The sequence below is a fragment of the Glycine max genome, chromosome 9 (assembly GCF_000004515.6).
Source record: "Glycine max cultivar Williams 82 chromosome 9, Glycine_max_v4.0, whole genome shotgun sequence".
Lineage (NCBI taxonomy): Eukaryota > Viridiplantae > Streptophyta > Magnoliopsida > Fabales > Fabaceae > Glycine > Glycine max.
The window spans coordinates 29,999,525-30,015,078 of record NC_038245.2 but is presented as its reverse complement, the minus strand read 5'-3'; the positions used below and the strand labels follow the sequence as shown (position 1 = coordinate 30,015,078).

Sequence of the window (15,554 nt, the reverse complement as noted above, 5' to 3'; positions counted from 1 at the left end):
ACGGTGCTGCGTGTGACTTAGCGAGTTAGGGTGTTGCAACTGGAGGATAAAAAGCACAAATTGAGGACCAGAGAGAGCTCAGAGCTGTTCCAATGTTGTTGAAGACAAGATGTTTAGAAATTTTTTTGTTTTAATTTAGATCATTAAAATTCAAAAAGGGGTAAAAAATAATAGAAAAAACATTGTGGCAAATTATAGCCGCCAATAAATGCTAAGACCAAATAAACCACAACTGTATGCTTTGTGACGTTTATAGCCAATCAGTATTTTAATTTTTAAACCGCGACAATGTATATATTGTGTTGGGATAAAACACAACAATCCATTTTATCCCACAAAATAATGGCCATACCATAAAAAAAACAGAAACAACTATTTATCACTTTATCTTTATCATGAAAATTTAATTGATTTTTTTCACCATCAATCTAATCCAAACACACTAGTAAGTTGAATTCCAAAGACAATTCCTATGGGGGGGAAAACCAGATAGTAGGAAGATTGCTTGGATTTCTTGGAGCCAGTGCTGCTCTCCTAAGCATATGGGAGGGTTGGGGATTAGAGATCTTCCAAGTCTTAACAAGGCTCTGTTGTTCAAATGGAAGTGGCTGATGTTCCACCAACCAGACCAGCTTTGGACCAGAATTCTGATCTCTATGTACAATGGCTGGAGGGGATTGGAGTATGGTCCTCAAAAGCAGTATTTCTCTACTTGGTGGGCTGATTTAAAGGCCATCTTTCAACAGCAAAATGTGGTCAGTGCTGATAATCAAATCAGGTGGAAGCTGGGGAGAGGTGACAAATTCCTCTTTTGGGAAGATCCTTGGGGTGATGAAGGAGTTTCTCTAAAGGATCAATTCCATGAGTTATTCAGTATTTCTTCCCAAAGAGATTTAAGGGTGGCAGAGGTGGGATCCTGGACAGAGAATGGATGGGTCTGGAATATGGTTTGGAGAAGACACTTGTTTGATAATGAGGTGCAGGTAGCCTCTATTTTCATTGATCACATCCACCAAATCAGAGTTAACAACAATCTCAATGATACCTGGGTTTGGGGAGCTGAATCCTCTGGGATTTTGTCAACTAAATTTGGTTATCAAGTTATTAAATCTGAGATGGTACATTCAAGGTCTGTACCTGGGATTCAAGAAACTTTGGGAGATCAAACTTCCTCCTAAAGCCCTTTCTTTTGTTTGGAGGTTATTATGGGACAGACTTCCCACGAAGGACAACTTGATCAAGAGGCAGATTCAGGTAGATAATGATTTATGTCCCTTCTGCCACAATCAACCCGAATCCGCATCCCATCTATTTTTCACCTGTGGCAAAACTATGGCTATATGGTGGGAATACCTTTCTTGGGTAAAGGAAGACAAGGTGTTTCACTGTAGGCCTTTGGATAATTTTATCTAGCACTACTCCTTAGCAACTTCAAAGGTTTCTAACACAAGAAGGACAATGTGGTGGATAGCAGCTACAGTTTAAATTTGGAGGCTCAGAAATGCTATCATTTTTCAGAATCAAACTTTTGATATCAATAGGCTGACAGATAGCACTTTATGCTAACTAGGATTCTAAATTTTGGGGAACTATTCAAGATTAGGAATTTTATGTTATTCCTGGAGTAGATATTACTGTCCTACTTTTCTTTATTTAAGACAACAACCTTATTTCTTAAGGATTGAATTTTGATTTGACTTTAAATGCAGGACCTATCAAACTTTTACAATGGGTTTGGTATACATGAATGAAAATGGATGAAAGTGTGAGGAATGAAAAGAGATGAAAGAGAGTAATGTATACTATTCTCTGAGTGGCTGTCATTTGTTTCTAAAAGGAAACATCATACTGACTCAATAATTATAATATAAACACAAAAAACAAAAAAAACATTTGCATTTGGATATACTTATTAGTATAAATATGATAATCTGCTCCTAAATACACCATAATGATCTGATATCCTACTGTGGGTCGTGTTGAAACATTCAAATAAGATCTAAGTCAAAATGATTTTAAAAAAATAATCCCTTTGCAGAGGGAGCCACAAATTGTAACGCAGCAACTACAGAATCTACAGAAACACCAAAGATACACCAACTTACCAACCAATAACAACCCATAAGAAATTTTTTTTTTAATCATTTGTAAACGCACAATCAAAATTAATAATCAAAAAGTACCTTGTGCCAGCAATAGATGCAGAAGGTGGTTCAGTCCTTATGGTCTTCAATTTAACCTTGTTGAGTAAGTCTTCCAATTGATCTAAGTTCCTCTGAAAAATGTAACAAAATTAATTCAAACCCAAAGTACACAACGCAAATAATTATCCAACTTGAATAGCAGTTATTGGACTCTTAGTTTCAGAAAAAGCTTAATTACTCCAATTTGTTGACTATGTAAATGAGTGAAAAACCTGTATACATTGTTGATCCGATAACCAAGTAACACATGTTTCCACAAAGAAAATAAAAGCGAAGCTAACTTTTTCTGACTAAGTAGAGAAATGCCAAAACAACACATAAAAAATGGAAATACTTATAAAATCAATGATTTTAAACTGCATTAACTGCACTTTTACACGTAAACAAGAAAAAGAAAAAGAAAAAACACATGGTCAACAAAAAAAAAACAAAAAACAGATTAGGATGTTACCTCTTATAATCTAACCACGTTCGGATGCTTCAGTAGCTTCAAGGTGGATATTTCCCTCTTTATCTGCTATGAAAAAATGAAGATGAGAAAACTGATCTTATGTATTAATTTGAATCATAAATTATAAGCAAAGAGAGGTAAAGAAACAAACAAACATAAAATTTGCACAAAAATTGCCAAACAAAACCCAATTACACTGTAAGAGTGTATGACCACCTAATTTCCAGAACATTTTGGCACATTTGATTCATGCTTCTCATTGAACTGTTCCCATGAATTGGGACAAAACCCAAGTTTGAAAACTCCCAATTTGATCTTTTGTATTAATTTCAAAACTTCCTTTTGTCATTTGAATCCAACAGGTTATGCATATGTAATAATGGAAGAAAATAATCGAAACCACAAATGCATATGTAATAAATCCAACAACATATGCTCGAAGTGCACCAATCCAGATAACAAAAACGCGAAACCAAAACAACCAACAACATCAACTTCGTTAGTACTCTGACTTAACTAAACCCTTTGGCCTTCAAACCCTTTTCGCATATTCAACGATGACATTGTTAGGGCAACTCAAGAAGTCGATAATGACATTTTAAAAGTCTTATATTATGAAACAAGAACTAAAAAACTTATATTATGAAACAAGAACTCAAAAACTTCGACATGCTTACCTTCACACTAGCAAGGTCGCGACACCACTCCAAAGGGCACGAGATCGGATACGTGGTGGTGGTCAGAACAATGGCTAGAGTTTTTGTTCTTGGTGGTCGAAAAGGCAATGTCACGGTGGGCACGACAGAGTCGTCGCTGGGATGACTTCAAGCAACAGAGCGCATGCGCATTAGGGTTTTGGTATAGCTTTTTCGAGGACGCGAGAGTGTTGAATCATCGCGAAACAAGGAGTATTTAAAGAACAAAATTAAAGACGGTGCACACGTAACACCGTCTTTGTCTCTGACCACAACTACGACGGTGTCTATAAACACACCGTCTTAGATTAGTTCCACCAAAGCTACAAACGCGGCGTTTAAGTGAAACGTCGTCGTATACGAAATGCGCCGTATATAAAACTTATATATTTACGGAAATGCCACCGTGTGCACTACTACGTCGGGTTATGTACGACCGACGTAGAATGTGCGTCGTAAAATAGAATATTTCTAGTAGTGACTTTATTCTGCAATTCCAATTTTATGAGGGAAAATGGACAAAAATGGGAGTTGGGGGAGATGAAGTGTGAGAGTTGTCAATGATGAAAAACTATATATAATTTTTGTATGAAAGAAAGAGAAAATTAAAAAGAAATGGTCATGTTGCATCTGATAGAAGGTGATATGTAGTTAAGTGGGAGGAAAGATACTGTTGCATCAGATCCACTCTTATTTTACTTTACATTCTTTTTTCCCTTTTTATCCTCAACTAAAAATTAGGGGTGCATAAATAAATCGGTTCAGATTGGATGAGAGTGTAATCATACTTAAATCGAATTGATTTTCTCAAATTAGTTCAAGAAAAAAAAAAGTGCACTGTTTCATAAAATCAATTCAATTAAGTCGAATTGTTTTTACAAGACCAGTCAATTAACCAAACTGATTTTCACTTGAATATTTTTTTATTTAAGTTAAAAAATCAATTGGTCAAGTTCTTAAAAATAATTTAAAACTACTTAAAAACCAATTCAGTTAAAAATCAATTTTTTAAAACCAGTTCGATTATGAATTGATTTATAAACCACTTTGACTATTTGAATATAAAATCAAACCGGTTAAAACAATTTAAAATCAGTTTGGTTTGATTTTTTTACAAAACTAATTTTTTCACATCCATACTAAAAGCATGAATTTCTTTATAAAGATAATTATACATGAACATAAACATTTTCTAAAACGAGAAAAAAAAATTAACAAAAATGATATTTTTTTAAATCTATTATTATAGATTCGGATGAGACTCCTTCACCATCACCTCTATCCCCCCCTCCCCAATCATACTTTTGGCACATTCTCGAGTAACTTCACTGTCATGAGAAAGGATTTCTTGTTGAAAGAGGGGCAAATTTACTGTAGGGGGCTTGTTTTAAAAACAATTTACCAAATAGGGTCTGTTTTAAAACAAATTGCAGGGGGGTCTATTATTTACGTGGGTGCCGTCATTGTTACTGGCGTGAAGCTTGTAACGTCATTGGCAATAACGGGAACGGCGATGCCGCCATTGGCAGCAGCGGGACGGGGAGGAGAGAGGAGAGAGACCCGCCATTGGTGCTGGCAGGACAGGAAGAGAGAAGAGACCCGTCATTGGCACTGACGGGACATGCCAACGTGGACAGTCCCGCCATTGGGTCCTACGACACACTAGGCGATTGTTGTTGCTCATATCATGTCTTTTGATTTGGTGGGAGCTTATTATGCTGGTGAGTCGTGAAGCATCTTAGGTGGCACAACAACACAAACAGCTGCCTTTGGCCCTGTGCTAGCCATAGAGCAATAAAGTGACTAAGTTTTATTTTTTATTTTTAATACAAAAGACATTTTAATTACAAAAATAAATCAGCTAATTTGATCCGGGCCCACTGACCAACAGGTTAGGCTAACCTGTGTTGCTCATTTGACAACTCTAGATAATATATAGAGATTCAGAGAAGATGAGAAAAAGAAAAAAAAATTATTTAAATTATTTAAATATAATAAATTATTTCCCTAACTATTCCTCTGCTATGAAATTAATTACATTAAGTTATATTAAATTTTGCTCTCGTTTCCTTTTACCAAAAAATTATTTGATAGATATTAATTAAATTCTTAAACAATTTAGATCTAGTAGATAAATAAAGAACTCCCCAAATTAATTATCAAAATGTGTTTGGATTTATAATGTCATTTCTCTATGACTAATGACGAAAAATGTATTAAGTACATCTTTTACAAAGGCAAATTAATAAGAATGATTTAAATTACTTGTTTTTGAGCCAATGCTAAAATAAAATCCTGAAGAATTGACATTTTTTCCAATTGATTTTTAACTTTTCAAACAAAGAATAAAAATGGTAATTAGCTCAAGTTACGCTGTTGCGTTATCTCATTTTAATATGTCCAACATGAAAACATCAACAAATTTCATTGAGGTTATGTAGTGGGAATCAAAACTACACGGTAGAGTCATTAGAGTGAATAGTGAATAGTAAATACCACAAAAAATAATTTAAACGTTACCTATTTTGGGATGAGTTGGAACAGAAAAAAAAAAAGATAAATAAGAAAAAAAAATAAAAAAATGATAAAATAATAGAAAGAAGATGGAAATGAAATGAAAGAGAAAATAAATATAGATTTATAATAAACCATAAAATTGAGAGCAAATATATAATATTCGTCAAGGAACAACATTTTGGCATGTCCCGCGAGTGCCAATGGCGGGTCTCTCCTCTCTCCCTATCTTGCTAGCACCAATGGCGGGTTTCTCTTCTCTCTCCTAGTCAGCCTTGTCCCGCCAGTACGAATGGTGGTATGGGCTTCTTCATCTCTCCTAGTCAGACCCCGTCCCGCTGCTGCCAATGGCGACATCGCCGTTCCCGCCATTACCAGTGGCATTACAAGCTTCACACCAGTAACAATGACGGCACCTACGTAAATAACAGATTCCCCTGCAATTTGTTTTAAAAAAGACCCTATTTAATAAATTGTTTTCAAAATAAGCCTCCTACAGTAAATTTGCCTTGAAAAAGGCATCAATTGAAAGAGGCATCAATTTCAGGGTTAAGACATTTTGTCATCCAAGACAATTTAACTTAAGGATATTGCCGTGTACCTCCCGTACGTCCAAACAGCAATTCCTCTATTTTGTAACTTAGGCCCTTGTATTGTTTTTTTCCTACATCTTTTTGTTTTGGGGGATATATTCTTATCCGCCTACACCTTTCTATTTCTCTTAATTAATTATTTTTTACCTTTCACTGATTTATATTTTTAAATTTTTTAGGGATATGATAAATATATTTTTTTGTATAAAAAGTATAAGCAACTTCAGGTATATATGATAAATTGTACAAATAGTATATTTTTAATTTATGGTTCACTATTTCTCTCAAAAAGAAATTTATGGCTCACTATAAAATTCTTTACTAATGGCTCAATAATGTTTTATTTTAGTATCAAAAGTATTTTTTTATAAACTTATATTATAAATTTGATTTTTTTATTATCAAACATGAAGATATTTTTTTATTTTACTTTTCCTTTTCATTGGCTTCTCGTGACATATCATTTTGCCATTATTTAATACTTATTTTTATTTTTAAAATTATCAATTATTTTTAACTTTCCTTTTTATGTTGAATAATTTTTTTCTCAGTATTATGTTTGACTATTATTAACTTTTTTATATTATTTTTGCAAATATGAACTACTTTTACTCTTCAATTAATTACTTTTAATTTCTTAAATTGGCTCATTTCCTCTAAATATAAATTATTTTCTCACTTATTTAAATAAAATATTTATAATTTTACATATTTTTCTTTATATTTATAAAAATTATTTAAATTAAAATATGCATTCTATACACAATAAAATACTTGCTAGCTATAATAACAAATTCTTAATATATATTAAATTAAAGTTAATCTCTTTTATATTTTAAAATAAAATTTCACGTTAGAAAACTGAATTCAAAATTACTTTACGTTATCTCGTAGAGTGTTTTTAGAACCAAATATTTTAAAAATTTATTTATTTTTTAAGATATATATATATATATATATATATATATATATATATATATATATATATATAATTAGTTATAGAATATAATTTTACTTGAATTTTTTATGGGATTGGACATGACCCAACTAATATGTAAGTTTTGGCAAACTTAGACTTTCAATATTTTTTCTTATAAATGGCATCAATAGAACATTTTCATGAAATAGATTATACATATGTACAAATTTTTATTCAACTCAAGTTTACTGATGCATTCCGCCACTTTATTTATTTTATTTAAAATATAAATAAATTCATATTATTAGATTATATATATATAATTATATATATATACATACATACATACAAATATCTAAATTATTTTTAAAAAATTACGCATAATTATAAGAACAACATCACTTCATTAAATTGATAATATACTCATAATTTATATAAGAAAAATATAAATATGTCGATTTACTAAAAGTTACGTGCATCTCGTTGCATATAATAATCATGTCAAATTTTATATTCTAGTTGTCTATGGATAAAAAAACTCAAACTTAATTGAATGGAGGTTTTCTACTGCCAAAAGAAACAAAATAAGAGCTTCGGCCAAAGCTAATTAAAATTGTCGATCAATTTCAACGTTTCTGAAATATAATCAATGAAGGACGACCATATGGGCACGAACATGCATCGAATTTTATATTTTGCACTTCATTTTCCATTCTCAACATTCATATATACTCTATCCATTATATATAAGCGTACCAAAACAATGCATCATCACCAAGCATAACATTAACACAGCCTTTGAACTCTAGCTTAATTTTCTTAGTGACGTGATGACGATGGAACTTTTTCCCACTTCCAAGCTTTGCACTCTTAAACCTTTCTTCCTCATCTTCTTACTACTACTCACATCAACCCATGCAACCCCCTCCTCAAGCTCAAACTTATTTCGAGAATACATTGGAGCTGAGTTCAACAACGTTAAATTCTCTGATGTTCCCATCAACCCAAGTGTCCAATTCCACTTCATTCTCTCCTTCGCAATCGACTACGACACCTCATCATCCCCCTCTCCCACCAATGGAAAGTTCAACGTCTTTTGGGACACCGACAACCTTAGCCCCACCCAAGTTTCTGCCATCAAGAGAAAAAACTCAAACATCAAAGTAGCCCTAAGTCTCGGAGGGGACAGTGTCGTCGGAGGTGGCAACGCTAACTTCAATCCATCTTCCATTGATTCGTGGGTTTCCAACGCGGTTTCTTCACTCACAAGCATCATCAAAGAGTACAACTTGGATGGAATTGACATTGACTACGAGCATTTCAAGGCAGACCCTGAAACCTTTTCTGAGTGTCTGGGAAGGCTAATCAAAACCCTAAAATCCAATGGGGTCATTTCTTTTGCTTCTATTGCTCCATTTGACGATGACCAAGTTCAGAGTCACTACTTGACCTTGTGGAAGAGTTACGGGAACCTCATAGATTATGTTAACTTCCAATTTTATGCGTATGATAAGGGCACTACCGTGGACCAATTTATTGGTTACTTCAATGCACAAAGTTCAAACTATAACGGTGGAAAAGTCTTGGTGAGTTTCAGTACTGAAGGGAGTGGTGGGTTATCCCCAGATGGTGGGTTCTTCACGGCTTGCCATACACTAAAGAGTCAGCAAAAACTCCATGGTATCTTTGTGTGGTCTGCTGATGACTCGATGTCAAATGGTTTCCGCTATGAGAAGCAATCACAGGCCCTTTTAGCTTTACCTTAGTAAATTGAAGTAAAGTGGTATGTTGAAGAACAACTTTAGTATATATGTATTGGTACTCTTGAGACTCGGTATATGTTGTGGATGTATGCATGCATGATGATATCTATTGTTAGATAATATTAGATATATTAGCTAAGGAAAGTTTAGTCGTTCCATCATTTATATATTACTCTTTTGTGTCTTGTATTATACATACTTCACAGATTGCTAATGTTATAGAACCCTAGCTCCATTTCTTCTTCTCCACTATGTTTCTTCTCTTCTCTATGTTAACATGGTATCAAAGAGTTTGGTTCGTGATTGGGAGTTACTGTAGCGATGTGCACAACTTTTATGGGGTTAAAAATTGATTTGTTCAACCCAATTTGTGACCCTGTTCCCAACCCAGTTTGCGATCCAGTTTTGTCGCATCTACCTCTATGGTTTCGCAACCCCAACTTCGTCACGCTTCCAGTTCGTGCATCATCTAATTGTTGCAATCCTCTATGTTCTTTTGTAGCTTTGTTTCTATTCCGACTTAGTGGTTCGACAATCTGATTTGCTGTGTTTTTTTTTTGTTGCACTCTGTTATTATTTTGGTCAGCCAAATATGGTGGGTGAGAAAGATGATTCTCTTCAATCAATTAGTGTATAGTTGAATGGACAAAATTATTCATATTGAAGCTATGTAATGAAAAATTTCTTGAAAGACAAGACAATGTGAGATTATGTTGATGGAACTTTTGCTAAGCCTCAACATGAGCAGAATGCGAAACCTGCAAAGGAGTTGGAAACTTGGGAAGTCAACAACTCAACGATTATTACTTGGACCAATAATTATATTTCAAAATCGATAGGGATGCAACTTGTAAAGTATGATTTGGCTAAGGCTATTTGGGACCATTTGAAAATGTTGTATGTACAGTCTAATTTTCCAATACAATATGTTTGAACTCTAGGATAGTCCCGAACTTTATCGGAAAGTGTACCGAGTCGTTAAAGTAATAACAAAACGGTAAGAAACCGAGTATTGAACTCAGGGAACTTGTTTTATTTGGTAAAGTTTCATTCAACAAGTAGACATTGATATAAAGCCATGTAAACAAAATTAAATCAAAGATGTATGTACTGTAAATCTAAAAGAACTACAAATGCGCTTATCAAAACAGGAGAGAAAACAGATGATTAAAACATTGGGTCCTTCTACTGAACGTTTGATGTAATTAAAATATTAATCTCTATTTAATGTTATTTCTGTGTTCTATGCTAAGGACTAAAATACCAAACATCGATTCCTCGCGTGAATGGACTAATTCTAATTAAACCTCGTTCTCGGATGTCTCGTCGAACTTAGCCTAACCGAACAACATTACAATCACAACATATCAAAAACTAAAACCCTACACTCTATGTCTAGTAATGCAGTTATCTAGCCCTGCTCTATCCAGTTCAAAGGATTAATACATTTTCCAATGCTAAAAATCCTAACTTTATACACCAATGGGTGATCAGACCAAAAACATGCAATAATTAAGTGTAGATAGAAGCAATGAACACATAAAACAACTTTCAATAGATAGTTAAGAATTTACATCATGTTCCAGCAGAATTTCCCAACAGAGATACTTAGTCTTCCATCATAAGGCAACACCTTCCAGCTACAAGATGAGGGTTTAAGAAGAAAATAACAGATTACACAATGGTGGGGATGTCTCCTCCACCTCTAGGAACCTAGAAATTACTCCTAAACCTAAGATCCTCTTGAAAGCTAAGGTTTTTGGCTTCCTTGCTCTGTTTTTTGCCTCTGTTATGCTCTCTATGTTCTAATCCATGCTCTATGCTTGATTTTTCTAACTTCAGCCTTAAAAAGGACTTTCTGTCCTCGAAGGCTTGCTTAGTGCCATTTTTGCGCTTAGCGCAAAAAGAGACAAATGTCTCGCAGAGCGAGTTGATGATGCACTGAGCGCGCAGATGCTTCTCAAATTCTCCTCCAGATTCTCCCAACTCGCTAAGCGGGCTGAGTGCCTCGCTTAGTGCATGACTCTCGCTAAGCGCACAAGCCTCGCTTAGCGAGACACCAGCTGCTAGCCTTCACAAATTTCATCCTATTTACTTGAAATTGAAGTTGAAACACATTAAATTCATAATGTTGGGCATTTCTACTGAACAAAATTAAGCTAAACCTAAAAATATGTACAAATCTACAAAAAGAACCATAAATTGGGGGAAAAGACAAACATTTTATAACACTTTTCTATACAAAAGTTAGTCGTAAATGACGACTAACACAATACTAGTTGGAAATTGATATTCAAGCTCTTAAGTAGATAACATGAGCATTCACAAATTCTATTATGTTATGTCTAATTTTTGGGGTCAATTGGATCTTAATGAACCTGCATAATTGCAAGCACTCAAAGCGTATACTGAATTTAGAGAGCTACAACATTTGGTTCAGTTTTTGTGGCCCTTCAAGATTATTTTGAGGGGCTTTATGAGATGATATTACATTGTTGTCCCCTTCCCAATGTTGATGTTGTAGTTAATGAGCCATTGGTAGAAGAAATATGACTTAAGTCCAACTCTGGTTCTGACAAAGGAATTCTCTACCCCTCCATCAGTTTTTGTTGTTTAGTTTAACAAAAGTAAGTCGCAAGGAAAAGTTGGTCATGATGAACACAATTACTATAAGGGGAATGATAATTGGAAAGCACAATGTCCAAAATTGTTGAAGTCACATCAACAATCTCCATGGTGTCCTCCTCATAATTAGTCAAACCAAAGAAGCTTTAAATCTCTGTCATCCAATGTTGTTGTTCCTGGTGCTAGACACACACATCCACTTTTGATGCCACTTCACAAGTAGATCTTGCAGAATAGATTCAAAATTTATTGTTACTCTATCACATGCAATGTTTGCCTCCACCTTAAAAGGTTTGTCTTTCCCTAGTTTGTCAAGTATGTCATCATCCATTTGGATTCTTGATTCTGGAGCATCACATCACATGCCATATGATCCTAAGTCTTGTGTCTTTAAATCCTATCTTGTTTATATCAATCATAATTGCTGATGGTACCCCAATGCCATTAGCAGGCATTGGATTCATCTCCATATCTAATTTGTCCTTTTTGAATGTTTACTATATTCCTAAGCTCATTTTGAATCTTGCCTCTGTTGGTCAACTATGTGATTCTAGTTATTCAATATTGTTTTCTTCCACTAATTGTTATGTGCAGGATCCACAATCGGGGAGGCTGTTTGGGATAGGGCGTAAACATAGGGGACTCTATATGTTGGATGAGTTGAAGGTTCCAGATGTTGTAGGGTACACTATTGATCTATCATCTTTTTATCTGAATTCATCATCATCTAGTTTCTATTTATGGCATTCGTGTCTCACACATGTTTCTTCCTCTAGATTAAAATACTTGGCTTCTACTAGAGCTTTAGGAAAGTTACAAACCAATGATATTTCTAATTATTGTGGTTGTAAACTTGCTAAATTTCCTGCTTTACCTTTTAGCAAGAGTGTTTCAACCTCTTATGCACCCTTTGACTTGGTCCATTTTGATGTATGAGGTCCCTCATTGATTCTAACCAAATGTGGATCTCGATATTATGTATCATTTATTAATGATCATACTCATTATTGATGGATTTCTCTTATGAAACATCATTCTAAATTTTTTTTATATTTACCATATGTTTTGTGCTTTGGTTAAAACTCAACATAGTATTGTTATTAGGTGTTTTCGATGTGATTTGGGTGGTGAGTATTGATGCAATCCTCCCAAGGAGGAGACCTATCACCAGAGCCATGACTAGAATACTCCAGGAAGATTAGGCTAGGGATATAGGAGAAGGCCCTAGGGTTCTCATGAGCCTTAGGGTAGATTTTTGGACCCATGATCTAAGTATGAGCCTACTTATCTTTGTACATATTAGTTTAGGGTTTCATTATTTTTTTGGGCATTGTATTTAGGACTCCATAGTGTAGGGAGGATATCCCACAAGTTTAAGATACCCTAGTCATGTAGGATTTTTTAGCCCTTGTATTTTAGGTCACCTAGACTAGTTTTTGTATTTGGGGTAGTTTTTTAATTTCATATGCATTAAGTGCACTATTTGATGTGTGTGTTGGGAGAGAAATTTAAATGAATTGGGGAATAAAATGGTTGTGAGAATAAGAAAGACAACATGGTATTGATCCTTGGGAAATTTAAAAGGATCACCAGTATCCATGGGAAAATGATCCTACAAGGTCTGATTGATCTCACTCATATTGATCATTTTCCCATGGATAGTGGTGATCCAAATAACTTTGAGGTTGAGACTTTCCAGGTTGAAACTAGTAGTTCTATAAATCAAGATGTCCCCATGGCTTCCAAATAACCTCCCTCGGTTGTTGATCCTGCTCCTCCTATTATCCTCCACTTGTTTGTAAGTCCATTAAATCACCAAATTTTGTTTACTCCATTTATTCTACTTCTTTTGCTTCTTTCCTAACCCCCATTCACAATTTGTTTGAGACCTCTTCTTACAAAGAGGCTATTGTTGATCCCTTTTGGCAACATCCTATAGGTTTTTCTCATAATCTAAGGGAGGTTTTTAAGTTAAAGAAGACTTTTTGTGGCCTCAAACAAGCTCCATGAGCTTGGTTTGAGAAGTTCTCCATTGTCATTGCATCTCGGCTTTTGTTCTAGTGATTATGATTTTGCCTTGTTTTTGAATATCACTCCTCATGGTTGTATTATGCTCTCCTTATATGTTGACAACATTATTATCACAGGGGATGATGTGGATGGGATTGCAAAGTTAAAAATGCAATTAAGAAGAAAGCTTGAGATGAATGATTTAGGTTCTCTTCATTATTTCTTGGGGATTGAAGTTGCCTATTCTCCTAGAGGTTATCTTCTCTCTCAATCTAAGTATATTGTCAACGTTCTTGAACATGCTTGTCTTTCTGATACTCGAACAATAGACACCCCTCTTAAGCTCAATGAAAAATGTCTCCTTTGATGGTGTCCCTTTACCTGATCCCACTTTGTATTGTACTATGGTTGGAAATTTGGTGTATGTCACTATTAATAGACCTAATATTGCTTATGTTGTGCATGTTGCCAGTCAATTTGTTGTTTTTCCTACTACAATGCATTGGGAAATTGTTCTTCGAATTCTTAGATATCTTTGAGGCACTCAATTTCAAGGTCTTCTCTTTCCCTCATCTTTTTCTTTTGTAGTTGTGTGCTTACTCTGATGCAGATTGGGTTGGTGACCCCATCGATTGTAAGTCTACCACAGGTTTTTGCATTTTCTTAAAAGACTCTCTTATCTCTTGTAAGAGGAAGAAAGAAGACATTCTCTCTCGTTCTTCTACAGAAGCCAAATATCGTGTCATGGTTTTTGCATTTTCTTAAAAGACTCTCTTATCTCTTGTAAGAGGAAGAAAGAAGACATTCTCTCTCGTTCTTCTACAGAAGCCAAATATCGTGTCATGGCTTTTACCACTACAAAGGTAGTTTGGTTCACTACTAAAAAAAGGCTTTCTACATCGCTCCATTAACATCGATTATTTCAAAAACCGATGCTAACGAAAGCGCGGTGGCATTTTTGTAATTAAATGGAGTTACTTAACATCGGTTTTAGCAAAGCCGATGTTAACTACTTCATGTTAACATCAGTTATTTAAAAAACCGATGTTAACATGATGTTAAGATGAATATGGTAACATCGGTTTTGGCAAAACCGATGTTAACTTCATAGAGTTAACATCAGTTTGGAGAAAGCCGATGTTAAGGAGTTGATCTTAACATCGGTTTTTTTAAAAAACCGATGTAATCTATTTGATGTTAACATCGGCTTTTCCAAAACCGATGTTAACTATATTCAGTTAACATCGGTTATCCTTAAAAAAACGATGTTGTTATGTTTATAAGTTAAAACTTGACATTTCACAACCCGCGCGCTCGAAAACCTTGCCCTCCCTCTTCTCTTTGTCCTCCTTCTTGAAATCGCTCTTGTCTTTTTCCTCCCGCCTGAAATCTTCCGAAAACCGCTCCCTCGACATCCACATTGTCCCACATTATTTTCAATAGTGCCGGAAACCCCTCGCTCGAACCCACAAAACCCCCTACACTGCTCTTGGAAGTGTGGCTCGAAGAGAACCCTACATACACTCTTGGTACTAGGGTGCTGAAACACTCATGGGTGCTTAAAGCTTAAAGCTTTCTCCGCGAGGTACGTAGGTCAACTTCGTGTATGCTAAGTTTCCATGGGTGTTCATGTTTTATTGATGATAATAATAATAATACGTCTTCAATTGTAGTATTGCTGATTGAGGTACGAGGAAAGCTTCAAGTTTCATGCCATTTTGTTAGATCTCACAGCCATTGTCACTGTTTGGGTTTGAGGTAAGCTTGGTCTCTTTTTCAT

The 15,554-nt window shown here is 34.8% G+C and overlaps 1 protein-coding gene across 1 annotated transcript; it reads left to right on the top strand.

Moving 5' to 3' along the window:
• The first annotated feature begins 8,206 nt into the window (after positions 1-8,206).
• Positions 8,207-9,142, top strand: LOC100795238 (chitinase 2). Its single transcript, XM_003533068.4, has one exon. It carries the CDS (start codon positions 8,207-8,209, stop codon positions 9,140-9,142), a length of 936 nt encoding a protein of 311 aa, XP_003533116.1.
• The last annotated feature ends 6,412 nt before the right edge of the window (positions 9,143-15,554 follow it).

What these genes read in the sequence shown, in the direction of transcription:
- LOC100795238 (XM_003533068.4), top strand. Translation starts at nt 8,207, where the DNA reads ATGACGATGGAACTTTTTCCCACTTCCAAGCTTTGCACTCTTAAACCT.